The sequence below is a fragment of the Diabrotica undecimpunctata genome, chromosome 6 (assembly GCF_040954645.1).
Source record: "Diabrotica undecimpunctata isolate CICGRU chromosome 6, icDiaUnde3, whole genome shotgun sequence".
NCBI classification, from domain to species: Eukaryota; Metazoa; Arthropoda; class Insecta; order Coleoptera; family Chrysomelidae; genus Diabrotica; species Diabrotica undecimpunctata.
Genome location: NC_092808.1, coordinates 147,618,687 through 147,646,008, shown reverse-complemented (window position 1 = coordinate 147,646,008; position 27,322 = coordinate 147,618,687). Strand labels below are relative to the sequence as shown.

Sequence of the window (27,322 nt, the reverse complement as noted above, 5' to 3'; positions counted from 1 at the left end):
CACTTTTGATGCTGCTGCAATATAAAGAGAATTTGGCTGTGCATTATTAAAAACATCTTCCATATCTCCATTATTAATGAGGTTACTGATTTTCTGAACTACTTCGTCCACTGCTGTTTCTGTTGATTCTGTATCTTGATCTGCATGTTGGTTGCCATTGAGGGGATGATCTCTTAATGGCTCTTGTTGTCTTGTTTTGTTGTCTTCAACAAAAATTATTTAAGACTAATAGGCCTGCACAATTTAATTAGACCGTTGTCTTGTTGTCCTATTTTGTTACCACCCTTAGGGTTTTTGGTCTTTGGTATATCACCTAGTGCTATGCTAGTCCTAAAGATCGTTATTAGGATAAGCAATAAGATGTTTTAATAGGGCAGGAAATATTCTATTCCCCCTGAAGACTTAAATGGAGCAAAGTGGTTTATAGCCCATTTTGCATTTTCCAGTTTGATGTTTATTGCAGAAAATTCTCAGTATTCTTTCTTGTGACGTTTAGGTTGTTCTGTATTTTTAGCCTGCTCATCAATAATTGTTGAATCTTAGAAGTGGTTCTGTTGTAAAAGCTCTAGCGTTTACATTTTAGATTCGACAAAGTTGCCATCAGGTCTTTTCAGTAGTCCTGGTTCCTATTCCGGTTTCTTGGAAATAAGTATATATCTCAAATACTCTGGTAGATCTAGGTTTATCTTAAATACTCTGGTAGTACCTTCACCAAGATTCCTTTTTCGCTCTTATCTCTTTGTATTGTATTTAGTAAGAGTTTTCCTGTATGTTCTCCAGTTACCCAATTATTTGGCTTTACTCGATAGCCCCCTTACTTATTTTCTTGGTTTTTGCAGTTTTCTGTTCCACTAAGGCATTTGTCTGTTGGTTTGTCTTAGTTTTGATTGGGCAGTTTAGTATGGTGCGAGAATTGTTTTCCTGATTCGATTATTCGCCTCTTCAAGATCTAAACATGTTATGATATATTTTTTTTATAGCCCTTTTTCTATCCGAATTGTCGAATAAAGGCCTCTTCCATTTCTCGCCATTCATCCCTGTTGTGTGCTAGGCGTTTCCACATTGGTCCTGCGACTCTTTTGATATCGTCGCTCCAGCGCATTTGAGGTCTTCCTCTTGGTCTCTTCGCATCGTACGGTCGCCAGTTTCCGACTTCTTTGTTCCATCTACCATCTTCGAGACGTTCGTTGTGTCCAGCCCATTTCCATTTTAATTTAGCTGCTTGTTTCGCGGCGTCCTTTATTTTTGTTTTGTTCCGGATTGCTTCGTTCGTTTGCCGATCTATTAGTGAGATACCAAGCATCTGTCGTTCCATGGCTCGCTGGGTTTTTCGAATCTTGTCCATGTTCTTTTTTGTGAATGTCCAGCTTTGAGCTCCGTAAGTGAGAACGGGAAGGATACAAGAATCAAACACTTTGGTTCGAAGGTTTTGGGGTATCTTTTTGTCTTTCAGTATGTGTTATGATATTACTAACTGGATTTTCTATCTAAGCTTCCAAATCAGTTCGGTATGCTTCCTAATTTGTTAATTTTGGATCCTTGTAGCAAATTAAGGCCGGTTTATTTATATGTCAGGTAAAGTAAATGTGTCGGTGATCCGAGCTTGATGGCTCTTTCACCACATGCGTCAACAATTTTTTTACTAATTTGTTGAGTATTTATAGTTATGTCAAAAACGTCCTAACCTTTTTTGTTGATACAGGTAGGTTCATTACCTTCAGTATCTATAGTTAAAATGATGCTATGCATGCACAATTTAGATTATTTATAGTTGACTCTGGTGGACTTTGTCGAGAGGAAAAATAATGCTCATGATTGCTGGTAGACATTTATTAAATATTAATTTTATAATGTAGAATAACATCGATATAGTTAATATGATATGTATAGTATGATATGTATCAATCTCTTATAATCTTTAATATACTTGCACCCTAATCTAAATTGCCAAAGGCTCTTCTGAACACAGTGAATCCAATAAATAAATGTCAATATGTTATTCAAAAACTAGCTTGCCCAATCTGTATATTTATTAATGTATCAAAAATATAATATTTAGCGATATTCTCACAACTTTAAACAAAATCTTTTATCTCTGGCGAACAAGAAAAATATAACTCTTCATTTTACCTCTACAAGACAAATATTCCTGAGGTAAGCGCTTATTGGTTTATACTATAAGTATGTTTTTGACAAATTAATGCTTCGAAAAGACAGCTAACTTTCGAACTCAAAGCACCTAACAACATTTACAAATTTCAAAAGAGACTTTGGACGCCTCTCACGTCAAATCATCACAGATAGAAGTCAAAAAGTCGAGAAATCTGTAAAATATAACCTGTGCGTTCTATACAATTAGGTAGTAGACATTTACAAACGCAACTAAATGCGTTTGGTATTTTTCTATAAAACTACAGTTCACCTAGGCCAAAAAATTTGATTGGAATCTTAATCTAGATATTAAATACCTCAGCCAATAAACAAGTATACATAAAACAACCCATTATTTCTAAGATTATCGAGAGCCTGGCAGAAGTTGAGGAAAAAGTCCAATTATTATAAAAAGTTAACTTAAAAAATGATCCTTTACCAGAACTTTTCGTTCTTGTAAGTCATCATTAAAGTTGCTATGATTTTCCAGAGTTTTATCAATTGTATTTGTCCAAATAATCTCTGTTATTGTTGACGATAGATACAAATAGTTTAAAAGTTTGACTTTTTCAATTAATTAGCTTTTTCCAAGTACTCATGTTGTGCCCAACTCTCTTACAATTAGTGGACGTGATACGAATTACTTCGGAGGGCTCAAACTCAACCAAGGAAATTGAGAAAAGATGTAATGATATCAGTAATTCGTACCAAGTAACTTGTTATATATTAGACACGTACACATTTATTGAGAAAGAGAGAGACATACATATCTAGCCAGATCTTACTTAGAAGTATTAAGATTCTATTGTTAAATGCAAACATTGCATCACGAATGCATTTGGTTAAGAATTGCACTAAGTAGGCGATGACCTGAACTAATAACTGATCTGCCGCAAGAGATTGTTTTATCTACGAAGTACTGTCAATGACAAATTTTTATTCTGTCATTGACAGCGTCTCTTCTTTATTCTACCTACGTTTTAGCATTCATGTTACGTTTTAAGAGAGTTATGTAGCATAAAGATATAACCAATGAGCAGGATATGTATGTCTCAGAAAGAATCCAACTCAATCCAATCTAGAAACACAAAACGCATGTTTCCAGTTAGGAAGAAAATCTACTTTTCTCAATTGGAACAGTACGTTACTGAGTGTGTTTGTTTTACAACAATTTGAAATTAGTTTAGTGCATGGGTCTCTTAAAGCTACCCAGAGATGTTAACCTCTTCTCTCCAGCTGTGTGTTCGATGGTGTTTTTCACTTGATCCGCAGCTACTGGACCGACGCAGACAAGTGGATCCTTGAAATAGGAGCAAACCTGAAACAACGGAATACTTTTGTTATTTATTTCGTAAATATAATGTTAATTTACTTAATAAATTACTTATATATTTATTTTCTTGGTAGATAGCAAGGAAAATTGTAGAATAAGACAAGCTCGACAAAGAGCTTGTCTTTATCGAGCTTTTAAATGTAAATGATATGTCAAAGATATTTTGTGTAGTGTTATTTTTAAATAATTTAATATCTTTGAAATTGAGCCATACAATATACAGTTTGATCACTATTTTCAAATACAAAATTTTCCCATTTTTTTAAATGAAACACACTTTAAACAACAAAGAAAATATAACAACCTTTTTTGCTATTAGGTTTTATATTATTTTATATTATTTAGGTTACCTAACCTAGCATGTTTCGTTTTGTAGACATTTAGAGATGAACTATAAATTTTATGTTTTGCAGATTTTTTATTAATAAGTCTTGTGTTCCTACTGAAATCTAACAAACCAAAAATTATAATCTATACTTGAGAATCAAATTTGTAGGCGGTAAATTCTCCGAGCTGTGAATACGATAAACCAACAACATCGTTGCCAGTTTGTAATGATAGATATTCTAGCAATTTATCATTTAATCATTGACATGCAGCAAAATTATCATATTAATGATCGTTTTTATTTGTTAAGGTAAATAATAAAATGTGTTTAGTAACATCAATATTTATGTATAATATTATATTTATATACAATACTTATATATTGAAAACATCTAAAGTACGATAATATTCTTTGTAAAAGTCATACATGACAACATCGCATTCTAGGACCGGTAGAAAGGAATAGTAGATCAACGTAGTCATAATATAGAGAGAGATAAATTGCTCATTGACTTGCTAGCTTAGCATTCAGTAGCGTATCGTTCACACTGTTGCAGTGACTTTTAAAAATTAATCTTAATATAATATGATATGAGTCTTATATTTAACTTTGAAGTGTATACTTATTCTTATCACAAAAAACACTTACTTTCAAATTCCATAATTTTGTACAAAACATACGAGACAAAGAAACTTTCTATGACATTTAATGACAAACTATAATTTTTTTTAATGACATTTTTTGTTTGTTACAAAAATTAATTATCAAAAAGGCAGGTAGAGAGATTTACCTGTTATTTCAATGTTAGCTGTTATTTCAATGAAAGGTTTCTTTTCATTAGAATAACTTATATTTTAAATATACTAATTTACATAATTATGAAAATCCAATTCTGAACTTGCCGATTACATGAAGTGAACTTTTACTTTTAGTGAACATATAAACACTCACACATATATATTATAATTAAATAAAATAAATCGAATCGAATATACCTACTATATATAAGAAGTATTCATTTTTTTTAAAAGCAAAGTATATTGGTACAAAATGTATTTTAGTTTGAAAACTAGGTTAACAAAACAAACTTACTTACATACGAAAGTAATCTTAATAAAATGGTTCGATCTCCACAGGAAGTTAAAATATTAATCATCGTATGAAGACGACTCGTCGGCTGATGAAGAGCTATCGCGATCACTATTATTTACATTGATAATTAATGGTTCAACCGAAATGTCCATTCTTGTGTCTAAGTCCCACATTCTATCTTCTTCTTTTATAGTGTGTCTTATACAATTTTTCCAAGACTCAGGTGTGACTTTTGTATGGCAGTAGCTAACAAGCACTTCACCTCCTCCATTTTAAAACTCAAGTTTTCCCTTGCCACTTGGTTTTTTATTTGAGCCCATATAAGCTCGATAGGGTTCAGCTAACAATGATAAGGAGGGAGGCGATGTACAATTATGTTGTTTGCACGAGCCATTTCATCGACTGCATATTTCTTGAAAACGGGTATATGTATCCTCGCGAGGTTTTATAATTGTACTTTCAACATGTTGTCATTGTATGGTATATTTTTTTGAGAGAGCCAGTTGATTATTTCACCTTTTCGCCAGGCAGTCGTTGGTGATGGCTCCAACCGTCGACTGTGGTATGACGCATTGTCCATAACAACGACAGAATTTGCTTCAAGGCTTGGTAGAGTATTTGAAAACCAACCTTAGAATCTTTGAGCGTCCATTTCCTCATGGTAATCGTTGGTTTTCTTGGATTCGAATAGTAACAAGCCGTTGTCCAAAAAACCCGAATCGCTCCTATGTGTTATTATGAGCCTCCGTCCTTTAGCCACTGGTGTTTTTAATCCTAATGAAAGCTCTTCAATGAAGGCTTGTCGACGACTTTTAATTTCCAAATTTTGCCATACCTTTGAGACAGTATGACCTTGATTTAGCCAAGTTTCATCTAAATAGTATACTTTTCGTCCTTCACGACGATACTCTCGGATTTTTTGTAAGTAATTTCTCCGCCACAAAACAATTTTATCTTTTTCTAAAAGAACACTATTCCGGCTTCTTTTTATATATTAATGTTCATTTGTTCTAATGTTCGCAATAAAACACGTCGTGATATTTTGGGTATTGAATTATCGGAATTTATTTCAACTTCAACTTTCTTTAAGGTTGGAATTTCGTTCCGAAAAAAGAAAGCATTGAATTTCCTCCGAATAGCATATTTGGTATGATCTTCAAGCTGAATGAGTTTTCTACCTCTGGTTTCAATGGTTTCAACAGGTCCATCATTCAATTTGCCTTCACTTTGTTTAAAATTGTTTACAATTCTGTATACACTTCTCGTCGAAACTTTAGTCAAATCACTACACAGGGTAACTACATCGTTGACCGACATACTTTTATTCCTTTCACGGAGTCCACAATACACATTGAATATAATAGTTTTTTCTCCCATCGAAAAATTTGGACGTCGTTTACTTTTACTGCTTTCACTTTCCATAATACTCACAACAGTAAAATAAGTGTTCACTGCTTAGATAATCTAATCGATATGTGAGTCATGTCCTGCGGTGGGGCCACAATGAGTAGAATACTATTTTGCTGACGTCACGTTGCGTAGCAACGACGAATAGAATCGACGGTTGCTGGGCAACGTGACGTCAGCAAAATAGTATTCTACTCATCGTCATCACACCACTGTTTACTTCGATAGCAAAACAACTGAATACCTGAGTAGCCGACTTTCACCGACTATCGCGGTTTTAGGGAGGTGTATCTATTACCTTCTAAACTAAAATTATTGTTTATTGTAATTAATTCAAATTTATAAAACAATAATAAAAAGTAATGGGTTGTACAGCGATGTAGTATATCTTTTCTAAGTAAAAATATTAAGAGAATAAAAGTTTTGATTGTAAAAGTATGTCGAGTGGGAGATAAAAAAAATTGAACGTATTAAACGAGCACTGAAAGATGTATGTGGCGTCCTTCATCATTTTTAGTGGCGAATTTTGATTTCTCGTCCCAAAAAACTCCAGCTTACCAAATTTCGTGTTGTTATCCCATGCCTATCACGAAATATTTAAAAATAAAAGTTTAACTTTGACCCCCTTTATTTTGGTTATTATCAACTTTCGTACTAAAGTAAGTTAGTTTAAATCGGCCTATTTTAATCTCCGGAATCTAAGATTAAGTTATGGCCATTCGTTACCAAACACCATGTATATTATATTAATATATATAATAACCCAAATGTCAACAATAATCATATTAAAATTAACATAATTATAAATAGGTACATATTTATTTAATACAAGTAGCTTTGTCGTAACTTCTTATGATATTTTTCGTACGCCATTGGAAGACCTATAATTGTATAAACAAATGAAAACATCAAAAATAAAAAAGTATGCTATTTAAAGTTATTTGAATTTAATAACTTATTGTGTTGCAATATAATATTTACTTAATCGATAAGCTATATTCATAACTACATTATTAACCTTTCAGAACGTGCGGACTATGAGTCCGCTTGTCGAATTATTTGTCGTGCTGATTTCGTGTTGCCCAAATGGTAGATCGCAATCAATCGGTCGATCGCTATAGCTTCTAAAGTCGATTGAAAAAAAAATCAAAATTAATCAGGCTCAGGCTCTGGTTGAAACATTTCAGACTTCTGAGGCAATGCGACTTCGCGACGTTCGGCGAATGTTACCGATTCTGCTCGAATATCTGTTTGATATATAATATGCTGAGGCGACGGGACGGAGCATTATGTCTAGAGTGACTGACACGATGAAAGAAAAAGCCAGGATAAAGTTCGCGGAAATAGAGAACGACCCCAGTCACATACTACGAGAGATAATGAGATATGAAGCTTTCCATAGATGGAAGCACAAAAGATCCAAACAACAAATAGTAGACTAAAACAATAATACCAGAGAGAAAACAAAACACTAGAGAGAATATACTTCAAAAATAACAACAATGCACAAAGAAGACAGTTCGTAGCTCAAAAACACTCATGGTCTATCGCCAAACACAAAGTGGACCCGGTTGCCTTAAAGAGGATAAACTCTATATTGTCATATTGTTCTATATTTTATATATTTTTTAGTATTATAGTACAGATTTTACACTAATTTTGATTTTTTGTTTCAGGGCCACCTACAAAAAAAATTATAAAAAACACAAAAAACGGGCCTCGGCCACCAAAAAAATTAAAAAATACTAACAAAAATCGGCGCAAGCCAACAAAAAAAAATTTACAAAAACCCCAAAACCTGAGCACGTAGGGCCCAATCCCTTTAGCACCAAGTCGCCGAACTGAGCCTGGCTCAGAGCGGAGACTTGAGACCCAAGTAAGCAATTTTAGTTCGCGGATAAGCCACTTTAAGATAACAAGATTATAGCGACAATGCGCTGTCCTGAGTTTTGCATTCGGTTAGGAAACCATATTGGGGTTCTATTACTCAGGACCTCCACATTAAGAGCATTTGGCTGATAGTTGTGCCCCTATCGTGCATCAGAGTGCTATATAGGGGAAAGGGATGGTCTGAGCATTGGAGCGCTCCTGTTTTTTACTCGAGTTAACACAACTCGCTCCAATGAATTGTTACACCCGAACGTAATTCTAAGGGGTGAACATTTCTCACAGGCTGGGTTTAATTAAATTGCTTGTTTGCTTGAGCATTATGTCTATTAAGTTGCGATATGTAGAAGTTGCGATATGTAGAATAGTGATTGGAATAAAGAACTTTTGTATGTTATATTTAAGGATAAGTGCGTTTGCCTCAGCGCCTAGTGTATTATTTGATGACTTTTTGATGAGTTATCCCGTCCAACTGTAACCAGACGAATCGAGATAATGACCAAAGATTTAGAATCCCAACTGAAAAGTAATATTATGGAATCTACATAGTTTTCTTTTTAGTTTATTGAGTCCATCGATATAACTGATACTGCCAATTATGTATTTTCATGTGGATGGTATTTCTTGATATGCCCGCTAAAGAAAAATTATTAACCGTACTATCTCTAAAAGGAAAAACTTGAAGAAAATATTTACATGGACTTTCTAAATTTTGTAAAGCAATATGAGCTACTGAGTTACAAACTTATGTGCATTACAACAGATGGAGCACTTTCTATGACTGGCAACACAAATGGATTTTGTGGATTGTGTCGAGCCAACGATGACTTCCCTTCATTTTCAAGATTACAGATAATTTCAGATATATTCTATCTCAATGCTAGAGCATCTTATACCAAATTTTGGTCTTTTATATCCGAAAAGAAATATACAAGTTTAAAACAAATAGCTCTTCAGTTAATAAGTACAGTCTTACGAAAAGCTTGTGGATGATAAGCAAGTGCCATGTATTAACATCGAAAGGAATTTAGTGATTTAAAAAAACTTATTAGTTTCCAACTATTAATACTAGATGGTTGATTAGATGCCTTAATTATATTTTGTATTTATAAACATTTACAATATTTTAGAGTAGTCGGTAGTCGATCGTTTGTCTTCTAAATATTTTGTGGTAGATCGCAGCCACTACAAGTCTGAGCACCTCTACTCTATTCAGTACAGTTGTGAGAGTTGTCTAGTGCATTTAGTTCTGCTGTTAAACAAGTTGTACCGAATTTTCAGGTAAGATTCAATTTTAAAATATTTTATTTCTGGGGTAAATAAAAAATATTTACGTAATTTATAATTGAGAGCGATCTACTGATTATGTTTTCTGTATATTTAATTAATATAAACCTATTTTTATACAGATTTTTTACATATGAGTTTTGAAAAGCAACAAGCATATCTTAAAAAGCTTCATGCGGAATTTCTTTCTGATTCTGAGCCAGAAGTTAAACCTGACGATGACAATGCTAGTTTGGAAGGAGATTTAGAATATATACAGGATCACGACACTGACATAGAAGAAGGAATTAAGCAGCTCATCGTAGTCTTAAATATTATTGGTAAGGATGGAAGGATAACTATGTTTATAAATGTTGAAAAAGTTGTCCAATATGTTTAACACATAGTCGCATACGCTTGATAAAGGAGTACCGAACACCTTATAGCATGAATGTCCAATACTGTCAAAGATATTTTATAAGTATATGAATTATCCTGTGTTATAGGCTCGTCGTCATATATTATATTCTTGATTTATCAAAAAAAATTCTGCCTACCTCGAGAAATCTAGAAATGACAGCTATTCCACTTAATTTTGGTCACACAAGGACCACAAGTCGATTATTGAGTGCATAAAAAGAGCGAATGACACTTTTGAGGTGTGAAACTTATAACAGTGAACATACCTGGAAGAATGTCAGTTCCATAACATCCAACGCGTTAAAGACACTATACCAAATACACTTCCAAAAGCGTGGCAATTTTATAAGTACAAAATTGTTTAAAAAAAATCAAGGATTATTAAACAGACTAGATTAGTACGTTTTTATTTTCGTTACAATGTTCCCGAAGAAAAGGTCCTAAAAAAACTTTCGGAATTAAATATTTGTTTAGCGTAGTCCTTTCTGATCTTTTACTTCTCTCAAAACACACTTTAAATAATAAAAGTTGTCCTTTTTCTACCCATCGGCTTTTTTCTTAGATCTATAAATTACACAAATGTTAATGTTACCTTTTATGGGGCACTTTGGCACACAATAAACACGATACTCAAAAGAACTTTTCTTTCTTTAGCGCTGTAAAAGTGTTGTAACGTGGTGTTTATTATTAATTCGGTGATTTTCTCTTTTTTAGAATACAATGCTTACACAAGCACTCATAAAATCGTTTATTTTTTTGTTTATGTACAAAAATTACCATGTTATTTACACGATTACAATAAATGACTCTTTTTGACACACATAAAGTTGGAATTAACTTATAAATGGTCATATAAGCTTTTTCTACTTTTCACTAAATCATAATGGATGTTTATAGCGTACAACAAAATTTGCAAATAATAAAATTATTTTATCATAATGAATGTTCTGTTCGGGCAACGTTTAGTGCGCTTCAGTATAGAACAAGACGCTTACAAGGCAGTTCAAAAGGAATCAGATGAAAGAAAATCTGCTGGCGATGAAAATCTATCAGATCCGACGAAATAAGCAGAATTTACAAACTATTAGTATTCGTGAAGATTTGGTTAAGCATCTTATGTCAACTTAATGAAGTCAATTTTGTAGTCGGTGGTGTTTACATACCTCCACAATCACCTCGCGAAGTATACAACTGGCATTGTCAAACTGTGGAACATGTTGTTCTGCAATACTAAGCATAGTATATCTATGTTTTTGGTGATAACAATCTTCCCAACTCATCAGGTATGGGAGAATGATGAGTTTGGTGTAATGGTGCATTGTCATGCAGTTAATTCAGCTGTGAATATTGCTCAAGCCTTTGGATTTTTAGAATTGTATCAACATAATAATATTCCCAATAATCGTAATGTACCTATCTTTGGATTTAGTTTTTTCTAATGTTAGGGAGCTACTACTACTACTACTATCGGTTTACAGGGATCTCCGACGCCTTCCGACTCCTAACCGCCATCCTTCTCTATTTAACTATAGGCCTGGAGGGATTTCTCTTTCCTCTAGTTCTTTTTCAATTTCCTCTCTCCAGTTTCTTCTTGGCCTTCCTCTTTTTCTTCTTCGTTGTGGTGTCCACGTCAAAATCTGTTTCGGAATCCTGTCATCTGGCATTCTCTGTACATGGCCGTTAGGGAGCTAAATATCTTAAAAGCAAGTGATCCCCTTGTAGATCCTAGCATCAATCATGTGGATTATGAATGTTGCTTGAACCTCGATGTGAAAGAAACAAATAGAAATAAGTTGGTTTATGATGAGTTGTTTTATGATTTTCGGAATGGTGATTACATAGCGCTTAACAACTTCTTTGCTTCCATAGACTGGCAGGTATGTATCGTTAATGATATTGATGTTGCTACAAAATTATTCTATGAAGTTCTTTCTATCGGAATTGCTTACTTTTTGCCATTGAAGAAATTTATAACTTCAACTTTTTTCAAGTCGTTCTCTGCTGATCTTAAAAGACTGACTGGATCGTTCTGATGATGACTATCTTAGATTTTCTCACCTAAGAGCTGAATGTAAACAACAGTCTGAAATTTGCTTCAGCAACTATATCAAAGGTATATATACTGGCCTAAGAAAATTATCCAAAATCATTTTGGAAGTATATCAATGATAAGCGATCTAGTCATAACCTACCTAGCTCATAATTTATATAATCCTCCTTATTTAATAAATTAAGTTCAATCTGCAACAAACGATCAAGATATAGCTAATTTATTTATGATTTTCTTCCAAACTGTATATTCACCAAATAACAACAACCTTTACGTACCTATCCATCCAGTAAATAGCAACGTTAGTATAAATATTTGTTCTTCTAAGATTACTATTAGTAACATTTGTAATGGCATAAATGAGCTGCCCAATAAGTTTACTGCTGACCCAGATGGAGTGCCTAATTTTTTATTAAAAACGTGTGTCTGTACTCTTGTAATGCCGTTTGTTATATTGTTTAATAGATGAGGCCGTTCAGATGAGGCCTATTGGGCCAAAATACGTATAAACGGATGCGCAAGCTCCCTGTACGTGAAATTAAATCTTAACTGTCTTTTCCTTTTTATTTCGATATACTCTGCACGAGTACTAGAAACCAATTCGCTAAGAATTTTGCTTAGTTGAGGAGATATGTTGTGGAATGCAATTTTTAGATTCCCCATGTCTCTCTTAACATCTTTATCAACGTCTGTTTTACCTTGCAATTTTTAGAAGGCACAGATTAAAGCGGAATTCTTGAATTTAGTTTAGAAAATTAGTCTACGATTTTATTATCAGATGTCGCTACGTTGCGTCTATACGAAGCCATGTTAGACTTGCTTCCTAAGACAGAAAAGATTTATTTCACGTTCAGAGCGTTTGCGAAAGCCGTTCTGATGAGGCCTATTGGACCGAAATACATATAAACGGATGCGCAAGCTCCCTGTACGTGAAATAAAATTTTAACTATTTTTTCCTTTTTATTTCGATATACTCTGTACGAGTACTAGAAACCAATTCGTTAAGAATTTTGCTTAGTTGAGGAGATATGTTGTGGAGTGCAATTATTAGATTCCCCATGTCTCTCTTAACATCTTTATCAACGTCTGTTTTGCCTTGCAATTTTTAGAAAGCACAGATTAAAGCGGAATTCTTGAATTTGGTTTCGAAAATTAGTCTACGATTTTATTATCAGATGTCACTACATTGCGTCTATACGAAGCCATGTTAGAGTTGTTTCCTAAGACAGAAAAGATTTATTTCACGTTCAGAGCGTTTGCGAAAGCCGTTCTGATGAGGCCTATTGGGCCGAAATACGTATAAACGGATGCGCAAGCTCCATGTACGTAAAATAAAATCTTAACTGTCTTTTCCTTCCTGTTTAATAGATCTTTGGGATAGCGTTTGTATACAATCTGCAATCCCTAAGCTCTTCGACTGTCTTATAGCAAAGCAACTTTCTTGGGTATGTAAAGATTTAATATCTCAATCACAACATGGTTTTCATAGCAAAAAATTCACTGAAACAAACTGGTTTGCTATCAATCTGATATATTATCTTAAATGGAAAACCGTAAACAGATAGATACAATATATACAGATTTTTCCAAAGCATTTGATGGTGTAGATCATCAAATACTTTTGAGAAAATTATTTAATGTAGGCTTTCACGTCAGGTTTGTTGAATGGATTAAAAACTCTACGTCTGGGAGAAATAAAAAAAGTCAAGATAATTTGTCATCTGTCTGACAGTATCTCAGTAACATCTGGAGTTCTTCAACGAGGCCACACTTCTCCACTTTTATTTAATATCTTCGTCAATAACATCACTTCCTGTTTCCCAAATAGTGGATGTCTAATGTTGGCAGATGACTTGAAATTTTGGAAAGTTATACACAGCTTAAAAAAGCCTTATTGCAAGATGACTTAGATCAACTACAAAATTGGTACAATCAGAATAAACTCCACTTAAATGTAAAAAAATGGTGTTTTATAAGTTTTTCTCGTAAAGTCAATAGAATTAAAACAAGCTATACTATTAGTAATCAGCCACTGAATTATATTTCTTCTATTCGGAATTTGGGTGTTATTTTCGATGGGCTTACTTTCTGTAACAACATAAACTTTATTTCAATAAAGGCATCTAAACTTCTTGGTTTCCTTACTAGGAATTGCAAGTATTTGTCTAATAATTCAACAAGATTAGTGTATTGTTGCTTGGTTAGAATTATTTTGGAATTCTGTTCAGTTATTTGGTCACCCAATTTTCAGAACAATATTGATAGCATAGAAAGAGTCCAGCATAAATTTTTGAGATATTGTGCTTACCATGTTTACATTACTATTGAAAATCATGATTATTCCCGCATCAAACAACAATTATCTTTACTCTCGCTCAAGAACCCTAGTGATATGTCAGAAACTATATTTATATACAGGGTGGCGCACCGAAAACGAAACAGATGCATTTACTGGCAGATGATTCCTTAAAAAAAAAACGCTCGGACTCGTCGATTTTGTTATCGAGGGGGAAACAAAATTGGCATAAAATCACATTAACATTTGCAGCCCCCTAAGCGGGGGTGGCACCATCCCTAAAATCTTAAATAGAAAGGGGGGTCGAATGATCCATCATTTAAAAGGTCTTTCAACTCTCTTTACAATGATGTAAAATTCATGTATTTCAATTGAGTAGTTTTGGAGATTTATTGATTTAAAGTTTAAATACATCATCGTAAGAGGAGATCAATACATAGCAGCAAAGTTGTTAAAAAATAAAGAATGAACTGACCTGTCAGCCGAGTAAATGTTGAAAATGACCACCATTACTTTCCATGCAATAATAAAGATTTTGCTGAAATCGTTGCCGGACATTTTGCAATATTTGAGGAGTAATTTGATGGCACTTATTCACAATTCTTTGTCGTAAATCTTCTAAGGATGTTGGCTGAGTAGCATAGATTTTGCTTTTTAAGTAACCCCACAAAAAGAAATCCAAAGGTGATAAATCTGGCGATCTTGGGGGCCATTCAACGGCACCTCTTCTACCAATCCATTGACCTGGAAAGGTCTGATCTAAATAATGCCGAACTCTTAATGCGTAATGTGGTGGGGCACCATCCTGTTGGAACATCAACATATTCTCAACGTATCGACCATCGTTCTGATTTTCAATTATATCTGTTAGCGCAGGATCTATGGCATTTTGCAGTAATTCCAAATACATTTCACCAGTCAAATTTCCAGGTAAGAAAAAAGGACCAACCAAATGATCGCCAAAAATACCAGCCCAAACATTTAATTTTTGTGGCTGCTGTGTGTGTACCTCATGGTAAATTCTGGGATTAGAGTCCGACCAATATCGACAATTATGACGATTTACTTCGCCATTTAAAAAAAAGGAACATTCGTCGGAAAAGCAAATGTTAAATAAAAATTGTTTATCGTTTGTAATTCGTTCACTCATAACTTCACAAAATTCTAATCGCTTATCAAAATCGTCTTCATTAAGTTCTTGTACAAGGTGAATTTTATACGGATGAAAATTATGGGCCTTTAGAATCCATTGGATAGTACGTCGACTAACACCACACGAAGTTTGCAATTTGCGGGTACTTAATGTAGGATCTACATTAACTTGCCCTAAAACCCCCACTTCTGTTGCTTCGTTCCTTATAGGATTTTCAATATTACGTTTTTTATTGGCGACTGATCCAGTTTCCCGAAATTTAGCTACAAGTTCTAGAACATATTTTCGGTGCACATTATTGTTCTCATGTCGCTCATTAAAAATTTGTGCTGTTCTATTAGCGCACTGATTATTTCCGAAAAATATTTCAATAATTTCAACCCTTTCTGCCGTGGAATATACCATGGTTAATTTATGTATAAAGCAATAAATGATATTTTAACAACAAAGATTGGTCAAATCAATCGCAAACTAATGTACTATTTCCTATTTAAAATAAGTACGTGGCATTCTCTACTTATCTTTCTTCAAGAAACAACTTTTTTTGTCACAAAGGACACTTCAATTGCTATTTTTATTATTAATAAACCATGGGCGTAGTAAATAAAAACATTTACTTATCAAGAAAATGCTTTTACTCAAATTTCTTCTGAAAGAAGTACAAACTAATTTGATGTACCTATTAAAGTCTACTTTAAACTTTAAATCAATAAATCTCCAAAACTACTGAATTGAATACATGAATTTTACATCATTATAAAGGGAGTTGAAAGACCTTTCAAATAATGGATCATTCGATCCCCCTTTTTATTTAAGATTTTAGGGATGATGCCACCCCCGCTTAAGGGGCTGCAAATGTTAAAGTGATTTTATGCCAATTTTGTGTCCCCCTCAAAAACAAAATCGACGGGTCCGAGCGTTTTTTCAAAAAAGGAATCATCTGCCAGTAAATGCCTCTGTTTCGTTTTCGGTGCGCCACACTGTATAAGATTATACCTACATGGATTTATTGATTTTTCAAACCTGTTAAGCCAGATTAACTGTAAGATTCCTCATCAAGCTCTACGTTACCACAATGTTTTCAATATTCCTTTCCACAGAACAAGCTATTAAAGTGTTGAATTTTTTTCTTGTTATATTTAGTTTGTTTTTTTAGTATGTACGATTTTAGTCTCGATTTTTAAACTTTTTGATATTGGTTTTTAAATTCTAACTGTAATACTGTATATTGTAATTTAAATTATTAATGGGGTTATCCCGTGTATTAAATAATTACATAAATAAATAAATAAATTCTGCAAATTTGTCTTCTTCAATACGTCTGTTCTCTTATTTATATGCTTTGTTTTGTTTTCATTTGCAAGTTAACGATATAATTTTGCCTTTTTTTTTTAAATTAGCAATCGTCGTTTAATTATCCTTCAAGTCTTTCCTTTACCTTTCCTCTAATTCCACGTAATATGCATAAGAAATAGTTTACTGCTTATTTGTTACTTCTAACTCCAGTTCCTCTCATGATCTCATCTAAAACTATATAGAACAAATCCTTAGAGAATGGATCGCCCTGTTTCAGATTGTTTAGTAGCATTCTTCTAAGAAAATTTTATTGTTTATTTTGGTTAGTCCTTTTAACTGGTTCTACTAATCTCCTTGCTATTCTCAATATTTTCAACGCCTTCCAACAGGATATTAAGGTCTAGGCCTGTTAAAAATCAATATTTTAAACAATTATTCCCCTTTAATATTGTTCTTCACACTAAATATTTTGTACTTCACTACCCTATTAAAGTCATAATATGCCCTTAAATACATTAAGGAACAAAAAGCATAACGAGCGATAATGGCCATTTAGCGATACAGGCACTGTATTATGGACAAGAATATGTTTCTGTCAACAAGTAAAACCCTAAGAGAGTATTCATTTATAACATTTAAGCTGTACAAGAGGTTGCTATTTCGGTTTCATTATGTTTAATTGTTTCGTGTTTACAACAAAAGATGAAAATGTAGATATAAAAGCAGTAAATAATCTGTCGAAAGGAATGTTTTGTGTTTATTTATTACCTTGACTTTGTTACGAAAATCTTTACGAACAAGCTACACGTTGTATTGAAATAGTTAGTAATAAATAATAAAAATAATAAGAAAATATTTAATAAAAATATTCTGGTATATTTACCCGTCTCGGTGCTTGCCTATGACGTCTCTGCAACTGGCAACAAAGTCCTCTGGAAATATCACATTCGCTCGACATGTTGCATGGTTCTGAATATTGCTTGTCCTGCCGAAGTGGTGGCCTGCACACTCTTGTAGATACGCCAGCTTGAGCCTCCGCACACACCAGACCTGATTCGCAGTCATTATCTCGTCTGCATAGTTCTCCGACTCGACGACCGAAAAAGTACAGGCAAGTGCCGTGAACTAAAACAAAATTTATACTATTAATACATTTTTTTTCCACAAAGGTTTCTAATCCAGAAAGAATAAGAACTTTTTATTTATAGAAATGCAGCATCATTTTAACTGATTATAGTACGAAATGTAGATGTAAGGTTTATAAGGCCCAAGAAACTGAAATAAAAGTATTCATAGAACCGAAAGCAGAATGGACAGAAAAATGAAGCAAATAAAAAAAATAACTTATTACTAGAACCAAGATTAGGTCAGACCCAAGTTATGGAATAAGGACACTGTTTTAAGCACATTTGGAGTTGTCTCACATGCCATAAGCTAGTTCCAAAAATATAATATGGACTTAACGGGTATATAGGACATGCGTTGGATGGGATCAGGCAGCCTGTAGAAGGAAATATTCCTGGTTTTCTGATCAGAAGAAGAGGAAATACATGTATTTGGATGTGGTTTTGGAAAAAATAAAAAATTTTAATCTTTCATAATCGAATTCATGCCAATCAATAATGTATAAAAGGGAGACTAAGAAGATCTTTTCTTTGTTTCAGCATGTTTTGTGATTATACAATTATTTTGGATTTTCGTTTGCTGTTAGCGGTTGCCACTTCTGAGCTTGCATTTAATAGTTCTTTTGTTATGACTTCATTAATTTCATTTAAGCTCAGTTTATCTAGATTTAATACTTTCGCGGGTTTTAACTTGCTTTTATATTGTTCTGAATTAGATTTTAGTTTATCTGTGTCTATATTCCAAGTTTTTCCAAATTTATTTCTATTTTTATTATGTTTTATCTCTAATTTGGCTCTAACCATTCGGTGATCGTTACTTACTGACGCCGTATTTATTACTGCTACGTCCTGTATGATGTCTGTTTTGTTACACAGTATGTAATCTATTTCGTTCAGAGTTTTTTCATCTGGGGATAGCTATGTCCACTTTCTTTGAGATTTTTTCTTATAGAATGTGTTCATTGCATAGTATTTGTGGATTTGTGTTTTTGTAGAAAGTTAACCAAGGTTTCTCCTCTCTCATTTCTAACTCCAGAACCGAATGGTCCTATATAGTTTTCGGTTTTATCAACTCGTTGTCCGATCTTAGCGTTGAAGTCTCCTATTATCATTGTACAGTATAAGTTAAAGATTTTTTATTAGAATCCTGAATATGTTGTCTGTGTGAATCCATTTGAAATAGGCAAAAGAACTGTGTTTTCTAAATCACTAAATAATAATTCTTGTACCGGCATCATTTAGCTTACCATGTACTTTAAGACCTGAAGATGCATAGCAAATTATAGTATGCGAAACCGGTCGTGGGTGGTAGAATAAATAGATTGTGAGTAAGTCTTATTCTATTTCTTTTACATACTTTTTATTAGCTGTATTAACGGAACTTATGGAGCCTTCTTTCGAAATTATTGAATGTTTAAAGCTTCTTCTTGAGGTGTCGCTTAAAGAACTTTTTGGTTTAAAAAAATTAACTTTTAAATCTCACGAAACAAAATCCGAAAATTTCTAATTGTCCGAACCAAATTCAGATTTTTGAATCTCATTTAAAGTAGGATCACGTAAAATTCGAAACCTTTATGTCTAAGCACAATAAAAATAGATAAAAATTAACATCGAAGTAAACCATTTTATTTTTATTTACATTGCCTTTCCAGTGATAATACGAAACACTAAACTTACATGCATAATACATGAATATTATTCTCCCAAGGGTAGTTTACAGCTTTACCAGATTGACTCTGACACTGTTTGAAATCCTTTGGGAAAGAGTAGCTATGTTATAACAGGTAATTACCCATACTTGATTGTGTACGACGTACTTGTTAGTCTGGTCGTTAATATTATAGCTCCTCGTATTCCCATGTTTACATTGACCTATATTTTATTCCTTAGCTTATAGAGATATTCAGAAATATGGTTTTACTGTGTTATTTATTTTTGAGTTTGTTTTAAACATAAAATGGAATGGTAAGATGCATTCGAAATGTGGTGCTACCGACGTATGTTAAGAGTCTCATATATTATATATGTATATCTATCAATTTTAACCTAAATCTCCATGAAGTCCAACAAGTGCAAAGAAACAGATGTAGTTTTGTTTATGAAATTAGAATAGCATAAATAAAAGGCAAATAATTTTGGCCAAGTTACTATATTTATCTAGTACAAAAATTATTCTTGTACACTAAACCTCATACAACAAATTCAAGTCGTCTGGCACGCTGATGTGCAAATAATTGTGGCCAAGTTTCTATATTTGTCTAGTACCAAAATTATTCTTGTACACTAAACCTTATACAACAAATTCAAGTCGTCTGGCACGCTGATGTGCAAATTGTTCTGTTACTTTTTCATTGTCTACTTCAATGTCTCGGTAAACATGAAGAAGGTAAAGACCCATGAGTCGGCTTTTCCTCATCCTTGCCCTCAGCCAAGTATTCACTCTTCTTAACGTAGAGAAGGTCCTCTCTACTATAGCCACACTGACTAAAAAATAATAAAATGTGAATTGATTGTCTGTAATACTCTTCTGGGCCACTTGGATGATTGGCTCTCTTTGTCTGCCTACCCTAAAATCTAAGTAACTTCACTTCAACGTCTAATTCGTCTGCTAATTCTTTAAGTTCGGTACAGTTCTTACTAAAACTTTCTTCGTAGTTAAATCTTTATGATTTTTTTAGATTTTGTTTGTAGAAATCGGCTAAGTGGCAATGGTAATTAAGTATGTCAATCAGTGGCATCAGTGACATTAGAAACTCAGATGTGCATAAAGAATTAGGCAAAATTGATGCAAGTGTAGATATCTTGAGATCCTTCCTTGTTGAGATAAATGTTAGTACTTCAATTATATATAAAATGCCAGATCTGAACTGGATTACGCTTCCATTGCGCTTATCCCGTCTTGTTTTGCATAAACTTGTTAAATTTTGTCCATGTTTCAGTTTTAAAACTTCATTTCTCTTGGCTGACATATCAAAAAATCTAACATGCATTTGTTGCGAGCTTTTTATTTCTGTTACCTGGCAGACTTCTTTAGAGCTCAATACGCTATATTTGTCAGTACCAATTCCTACACAATTCTTCATATCCACGTACAGTTCTTTCAACAAGTTAAATACTATTTTTTCCAAGGCTTCTTCTATCAGACGTTGTTCTTCTCCTCTTTCTTGATTAACACCAATTTAGTACTTATTACTAGTAGTACTATTACACAATAATTTTATTATTGAGTAATAATTTGCACTTTGAACCTGATTCATTATTTGTTCAATTATTTCTTCACGATATGTTATCAATTGATTTTGACTGGTGGTACTAATGTATATTGCTCGGGAAGATGCTGTGACTAGGTGGTGTTTAAGAGTCTCATCTCCTAATGCTATTTTAAACCTTAACAATTCCCTGAAATTCCAGTAATTACTAGGTCCAGCTTTTTCGTCCAGAAGCAGAAGGTTATCATCACAGATGGTAGGATGGAAGGGGGACGGCAGATGCTCAGTCTGTTGCTTTTTCCAACAGAACGCAGTTGTGTTATACACGCATAGTTTGATTTACCTTACACTTTACCTCGTTCGGCACAACCTCTATTATCCTTAAAACTAAAAAAATTTTTCTAGTGGCAAGCGGGATATGTGTTTGAAACTAAAAATTTGGACCACAAATATTTAAATTTATGTTTTTTTACAAAATTAAGTCTAATAAATGGCAATTTAATTGCCTCTAATAAAGGGCAAACATTAAGTCTAATATCTTAGCTTTGGCCAAGGAAAATTTTGATGAAAGAAATAAAAATAAAAATAAATCGTTTCCAAGGCGAAGATCTCCATGGTTTTGTGCAGAAGTGAAGGAAAAATGTAAAGAAAAGAAAAAAGCTTCCTAAAATATATGTTAACCAAAACACAAGAGGCATACATATAAATGTACAGGAAGTTCGGAAAATACTTAAAAACCTAAAGAACTGAAAAGCAACAGGTAAAGACGGGGTACCAAACGAATTACTGAAATATTGTGGAGCAGAGAAAATTATAAAATACAATAAAACACCGGAAGAATGGAAAACCAGCAAAATAATTCTACTATTCAAAAAAGGAGATAAAAAAAGCCAGAAAACTACAGATGTATTATAAACTTGTTAAATACTACGCTAAAACTATCATTTTATAAGTACTACTAAATCAGAGGATAAGTTTAGCAGATGAACAACAGGGTTTTCGTAGTGGAAGATTATGTACAGATGCAATATTCGTTATAAAGCAAATTACTGAGAAATCACTAGAGTATAATAGACAAGCATTTCTGTGTCTGATTGACCTAACAAAAGCGTTTGACAGAGTTAGACTCAAAGATGTAATCCATCTTCTGTATAATAGAGAAGTTCCTTTAAATATTAGCGGAATAAGTGGATTCATTAAGCCCCATGCTTTTCAATTTGATCATCGATGGAATCATCAAAAGCGATAACAAACGAAGCGGATACAGAATGGGAAACAAAGAAAAAAAAATACTCTGTTACGCAGACGACGCAATATTGATAGCCCAAGATGAAGATCGTCTGCAAATACTGGTCCACAGATTTAACGTAAGAGCAAAAGAATTTAATATGACCGTCACATTTCAGAAAACTAAAACAATAGTAGTCAACATAGAACCAACCAAATATAAAATAGAGATCGATGGCATCAGTATTGAACAAGTCATGGAAATAAAATATCTGGGAATTACACTGTCTAGCTATGGAGACCTGGACAAAGAAAAGAGAGATCAAGTACAAGAAGCAAATAAACTGGCAGGATGACTTAATAACACTATATGGCGAAACAGACACATTAACACTGAGAGAACATTTCTAAAGTAAGCGTAAGAAAAATAATGACATATGCCTCAGAAACAAGACCCTTGTTTCTGAGGTAGAAAATTGCAGAAAATACGCTGAGAGATCGAAAAAAATGTGAAGTCAGAAGAAAATGTAACGTGCAGTGCATAAATGAATGGACACAACATAGAAAAAAAGAATAGAATAACTACATAAGCAGAATGGAGGAGACAAAGAAGAAAATGTTTTTTTTTTACATTCTCTTGGCGGTTCACATGGTACCCTCTCTGGATCCCCCTTATATTCTCGAGAGTTGAAAAAATAAAAGATAGATTACTAACACCATAAAGAACAGAAAATTGGCTGACACTATAAGAGGATAGGCAGTATAGGCACCTTTGGAAGAAGAAGATATCCTTTTCTTAACAACTTAATAATTACTCTTTTACTCCAATATTTTGATATGCTTTTCCTTTTCTAGTGATATAATGTTAATATTATAACAATGGACAGGGAGACACAATTTCGCCAAAATTGTTTACAACATTATTAGAGCATATGTTTAAGAATGCAAATCTGAGTGAAAAAGGAATTAATGTCAATGGAGAAATGCTTAGTCATTTGAGGTTTGCTGACGATATTGTCCTTTTTGCTGACAGAATCGATGATGCAGTATCGCAACTAGAGAAACTATACCTAGCCTCCCTACAAGTAGGATTAAAAATCAACCACACAAAAACACAAATCATGACAAATCTTGTGTTAAGCGAAAATATTTCAGTAAATGGCATGCATATTGAAGAAACCACCTCATATAAGTACTTAGGGCATGAGATACGCATAGGAAGAGATAATCAAACGTGCGAACTAAGCCGCCGCATATGACTCACTTGGGTGGCATTCGGCAAGCTAAGCTATGTTCTTAAATCAGAACTGCCTATGTGTCTTAAAAGAAAAGTCTTTAATCAGTGCGTGTTGCCAGTACTTACATATGGTGCAGAGACATTAACACTAACCAAGAAAATAAGAAATAAAATTTGTGTTACTCAAAGAGCGATGGAACGATCGATGTTAGGCATTTCTCGTAGCGATCGGATCACGAACAAGGAAATAAGACGGAGAACAGGAGTGACAGGTGCCATAGAAATAATTATGACCCTTAAGTGGAACTGGGCGGGGCACATAGCTAGAATGTCGGATAACAGATGGACACAGCGAATAATACAGTGGAGACCGAGACAAGAAGCACATCGAAGTAGAGGTCGTCCACCAACAAGATGGTCTGATGACATAAAACGGATCGACAAAAATTTGATGCAAACAGCACAAAACAGAAATACATGGAAAATACTGAGGGATACCTATATCCAGCAGTGGATAGATCAGGGTTAAATGATGATGATGAATGATTATAACAATATTATTATAATATAAATATTATGCACGTCTTACATGTTCAATCAAATATCTTCTAATTTGAAAACGATTTTTATCCATGATGATTCATGATATTTTCCAACCTTCGATATAATATGAAACTTGAAGAAGAAGAATTTGAAAAAACACTTTTGTCTTTGAATGCAGTTGAATTCATTTATTTTGCAAAAAAGAAACAAAACAACTTACTTCCATCAACGTCGACACAAATTTGATTAGGACAACAATATTCGTTGGCTGAACAGGCTTTCATATAGCACGGATCATCGTCACCGCTTTCGCCAAGGGGTTCCTCCAGGGCATTCTCATCCCCGTCGTTTCTCTGAAACAAAAAGTGTGACATCAATTTACGCAAATTAAAAGAATATTCATCACATGTATAATATGATTTAGAAGACTTTTAAAAAATTCTACATTTTGGCAAAAGTGTATAAACGTATAATTTGTGTTGCTTTCATCAAGTCCTCGTAGACACATCGTCTCAGGACCAGCAACTTCACGTGGAGTCATACGTCGCCATGTTACCAAATCCACTGGTAACTTTAACATCATAATATTTAATACCATATAATGTAAACTAAATTTAAACAAAGAATTGTTAACGGGTTTTTACCTACATATTTAGTGGCTCAATACATGTATACCTAGACACTGATGATGGAATATGGATTCCAAAAACGTTTTGTGATATAGCCGATTGGGTTTTTTAAATTTTATACCTTTTATAAAGGGTTTTTAAACCAGTAGGAGCATGGGGTTTTCAGTTTAAGGAATGTAAAAGGTACATTTTAAAACGATGTAGGACAGGAACTGTATTAATTCGATGTGAACTTTATTACATAAACGATTTCGGATCTTTTGTAAATATCACACGAAAAGGCAAACAGATTCGCATGATCAATCCAGAAAAACATATCCCCGATGCTCACATAATTTAAAACTGAAACTTTAAGCGAAATCTTTTGACCAAACATTTTGGTTTAGACTGGACACAACTCGATCAGCTTAATTACTACAAAGAGCTTTTTCAACGATATGAACAAGAAGCAAACAAAAACTACTTGGAGAATCCTGCTCCAGAGTTAGAGTCTGTCGAAACCTGCGAATATATACCCGAAGTTCCGGATATTTTTGTTTAAGTGATATGTATATAAATTGTTTACATATTATATAATTGTTCAATATCAAAATATATTTTTTTTTCACTAAGTAATCGACACAATGATGTTTTATTCGTTTCAAACCCGACAATATCTTTATAGATCATTTTCATATCCGTCAATCTCCAAGCATTGCAAACAAAAACGGCAATCTCCAAACTAAAATGTTAAAAAAAAGGAAAAGAAATAATGTCTTAAACTTCTCTTTCTGGACATTCGATCACAAACCAAATTTTATATCATTCTTCATCAGTTTTGTTGTTTTAATTTAATTTTGTTAGTTTCTACAGTTTTTCGCGGTTTCCCAAAATTATGGAAATAGGAGATTGCCGACTTTAATTTTACACCCCTCGATATACAAATGTTAGTTTTTATTAAAATACATGTCTTGACGATAACTAAGTTCCTATTAATCTATAGTGAATGTAAATCTTTATATTTATTTTAAATGACCTGATGACTTTGTCGACGAAAAGAACCTGACGAATTTTTTAACTAGACTAGTTATTTACTGTAGCAAACATTGTGGTGAAACATTTGTTGCTGTGTCAAATCATCATCAATGACGTTACAGCTCCTTATAAGGCACATACTTCTTACAATAAATCATCCATCTTTCCTCTCTCGACCAACTTGTTTTCCTCCTTTAACTCCCATAGATGTTTTATGTTATCTTCTAAGCTGTCCAGGTATCTAATGTCTGGTCTTTCTTTATGTCGTGGTCTCACTGGTCTTTCTGATTTAAGTTCTTGTTTGACTTCTTCTTTTGTGGTACTGTTTTAACCTCTAGATATTTTGTTCTCTTAAAGATTTCTTTTAAACAGATCATCACAACAAAAAATAGAAATAACAGATAGGGAAATGAGAAAGGCCATAAAAGCAATCAAAAATAAGAAAGCACCAGGACCTGGAGGCATCTCACCTGAGCTTATAAAGTGCGGCTCAAAAAAATTACACCAAATCATAAAATGGATATTTCAGAAAGCCACAAATGGAGAGAAGCTCCCGAAGGAATGGACCAAGGCATATATGACATCTATATTTAAGAAAGGAGACAGAAAGTTATGCAAAAACTAAAGAGGAATAAGCGTAATATCATTAATAGGAAGATTATATGGGAAAATACTGCGAGAAAAGATAAAGCAAGCGATAAAGGGCAAAATCGGGGAGGATCAGGCAAGCTTCACGGCAGGAAGATCATGCATAGACCACCTATACACACTGGAACAACTGTTGGAAAAAAAGCAAAAAATAGAGATATACATTTGGCATTTATGGACCTGAGAAAGGCGTATGACTCTGTAGCAAGGTCAGAACTATGGAAGGCAATGTACAAATTAGAAATACAGACGGAACTCATAGGAGATATAAGAGATCTGCATAAAAAATTAAGTCTTTACTAAAATAAGAACAAGAATCATAGAAGACTTCACCACAACAAAAGGGCTCCTGCAGGATTGTTCCACATCTCCAACTCCATTCAAAATATACTTAGAGAAAGCCTTGACTATATGGAAAAGAAAATGCGAAGGCATGGGAGTATATACCAAGGCTGGCCTAGATAATAACCTCGCGAAAATAGAGTACCTATCTACAAGTGAAGAAGACATAGAGAAGATCTACAGATTGACGACAACGTAACAATCAAAGAAAAGGATAAATGATAAATGGAAAAAAGGGAATAACTGAATGGAGCCCCATAGAAAGGAGGAAAAGAGGACGACCCCGAAGATCCTGGAGGAACGAAGTAGACAACGCCACGAGTAAGAGAGGCCTAAACGATGGAGAATGGGACAGCAGAGAGAGATGGAAACTGTTGAGCGAGGAAAGGCAGTGAATACTGTAGAATCCCTAAATATGTATGAAATTTTTCTTCACATAATTTTTTTTAGTGTGGCTTCAGCTGACTCAGGAGAAGAAAATGGTTTGAAGCACCAATACTACCACCTCTGAGCTGGCATAATATTATTATTGATATATCGATATTAACTGTATATAAATTAAATATATGACATTAAAACTAAAGCTAAATAAGAAGAAACTTGTTGCATTAAATTACAAAGAACAAAAAACGTATAAACCGTCAAATATCAAGCTTAATGGCACATCAAA

General features: G+C 33.6%; 1 protein-coding gene across 1 annotated transcript in view; it reads right to left on the bottom strand.

Annotated features, from left to right (window-relative positions):
* Positions 1–1,815: 1,815 nt before the first annotated feature.
* Positions 1,816–27,322, bottom strand: part of spab (space blanket) — a 77,469-nt gene continuing 51,962 nt past the window's right edge. The window contains exons 3-5 of the mRNA XM_072535711.1: positions 24,240–24,372; positions 17,563–17,804; positions 1,816–3,469 (exon numbers count right to left, since the gene is read on the bottom strand). Coding sequence (XP_072391812.1) covers positions 3,335–3,469; positions 17,563–17,804; positions 24,240–24,372 — 510 coding nt within the window. The 3' untranslated portion in view covers positions 1,816–3,334. The remainder of the gene's footprint in view (positions 3,470–17,562; positions 17,805–24,239; positions 24,373–27,322) is intronic.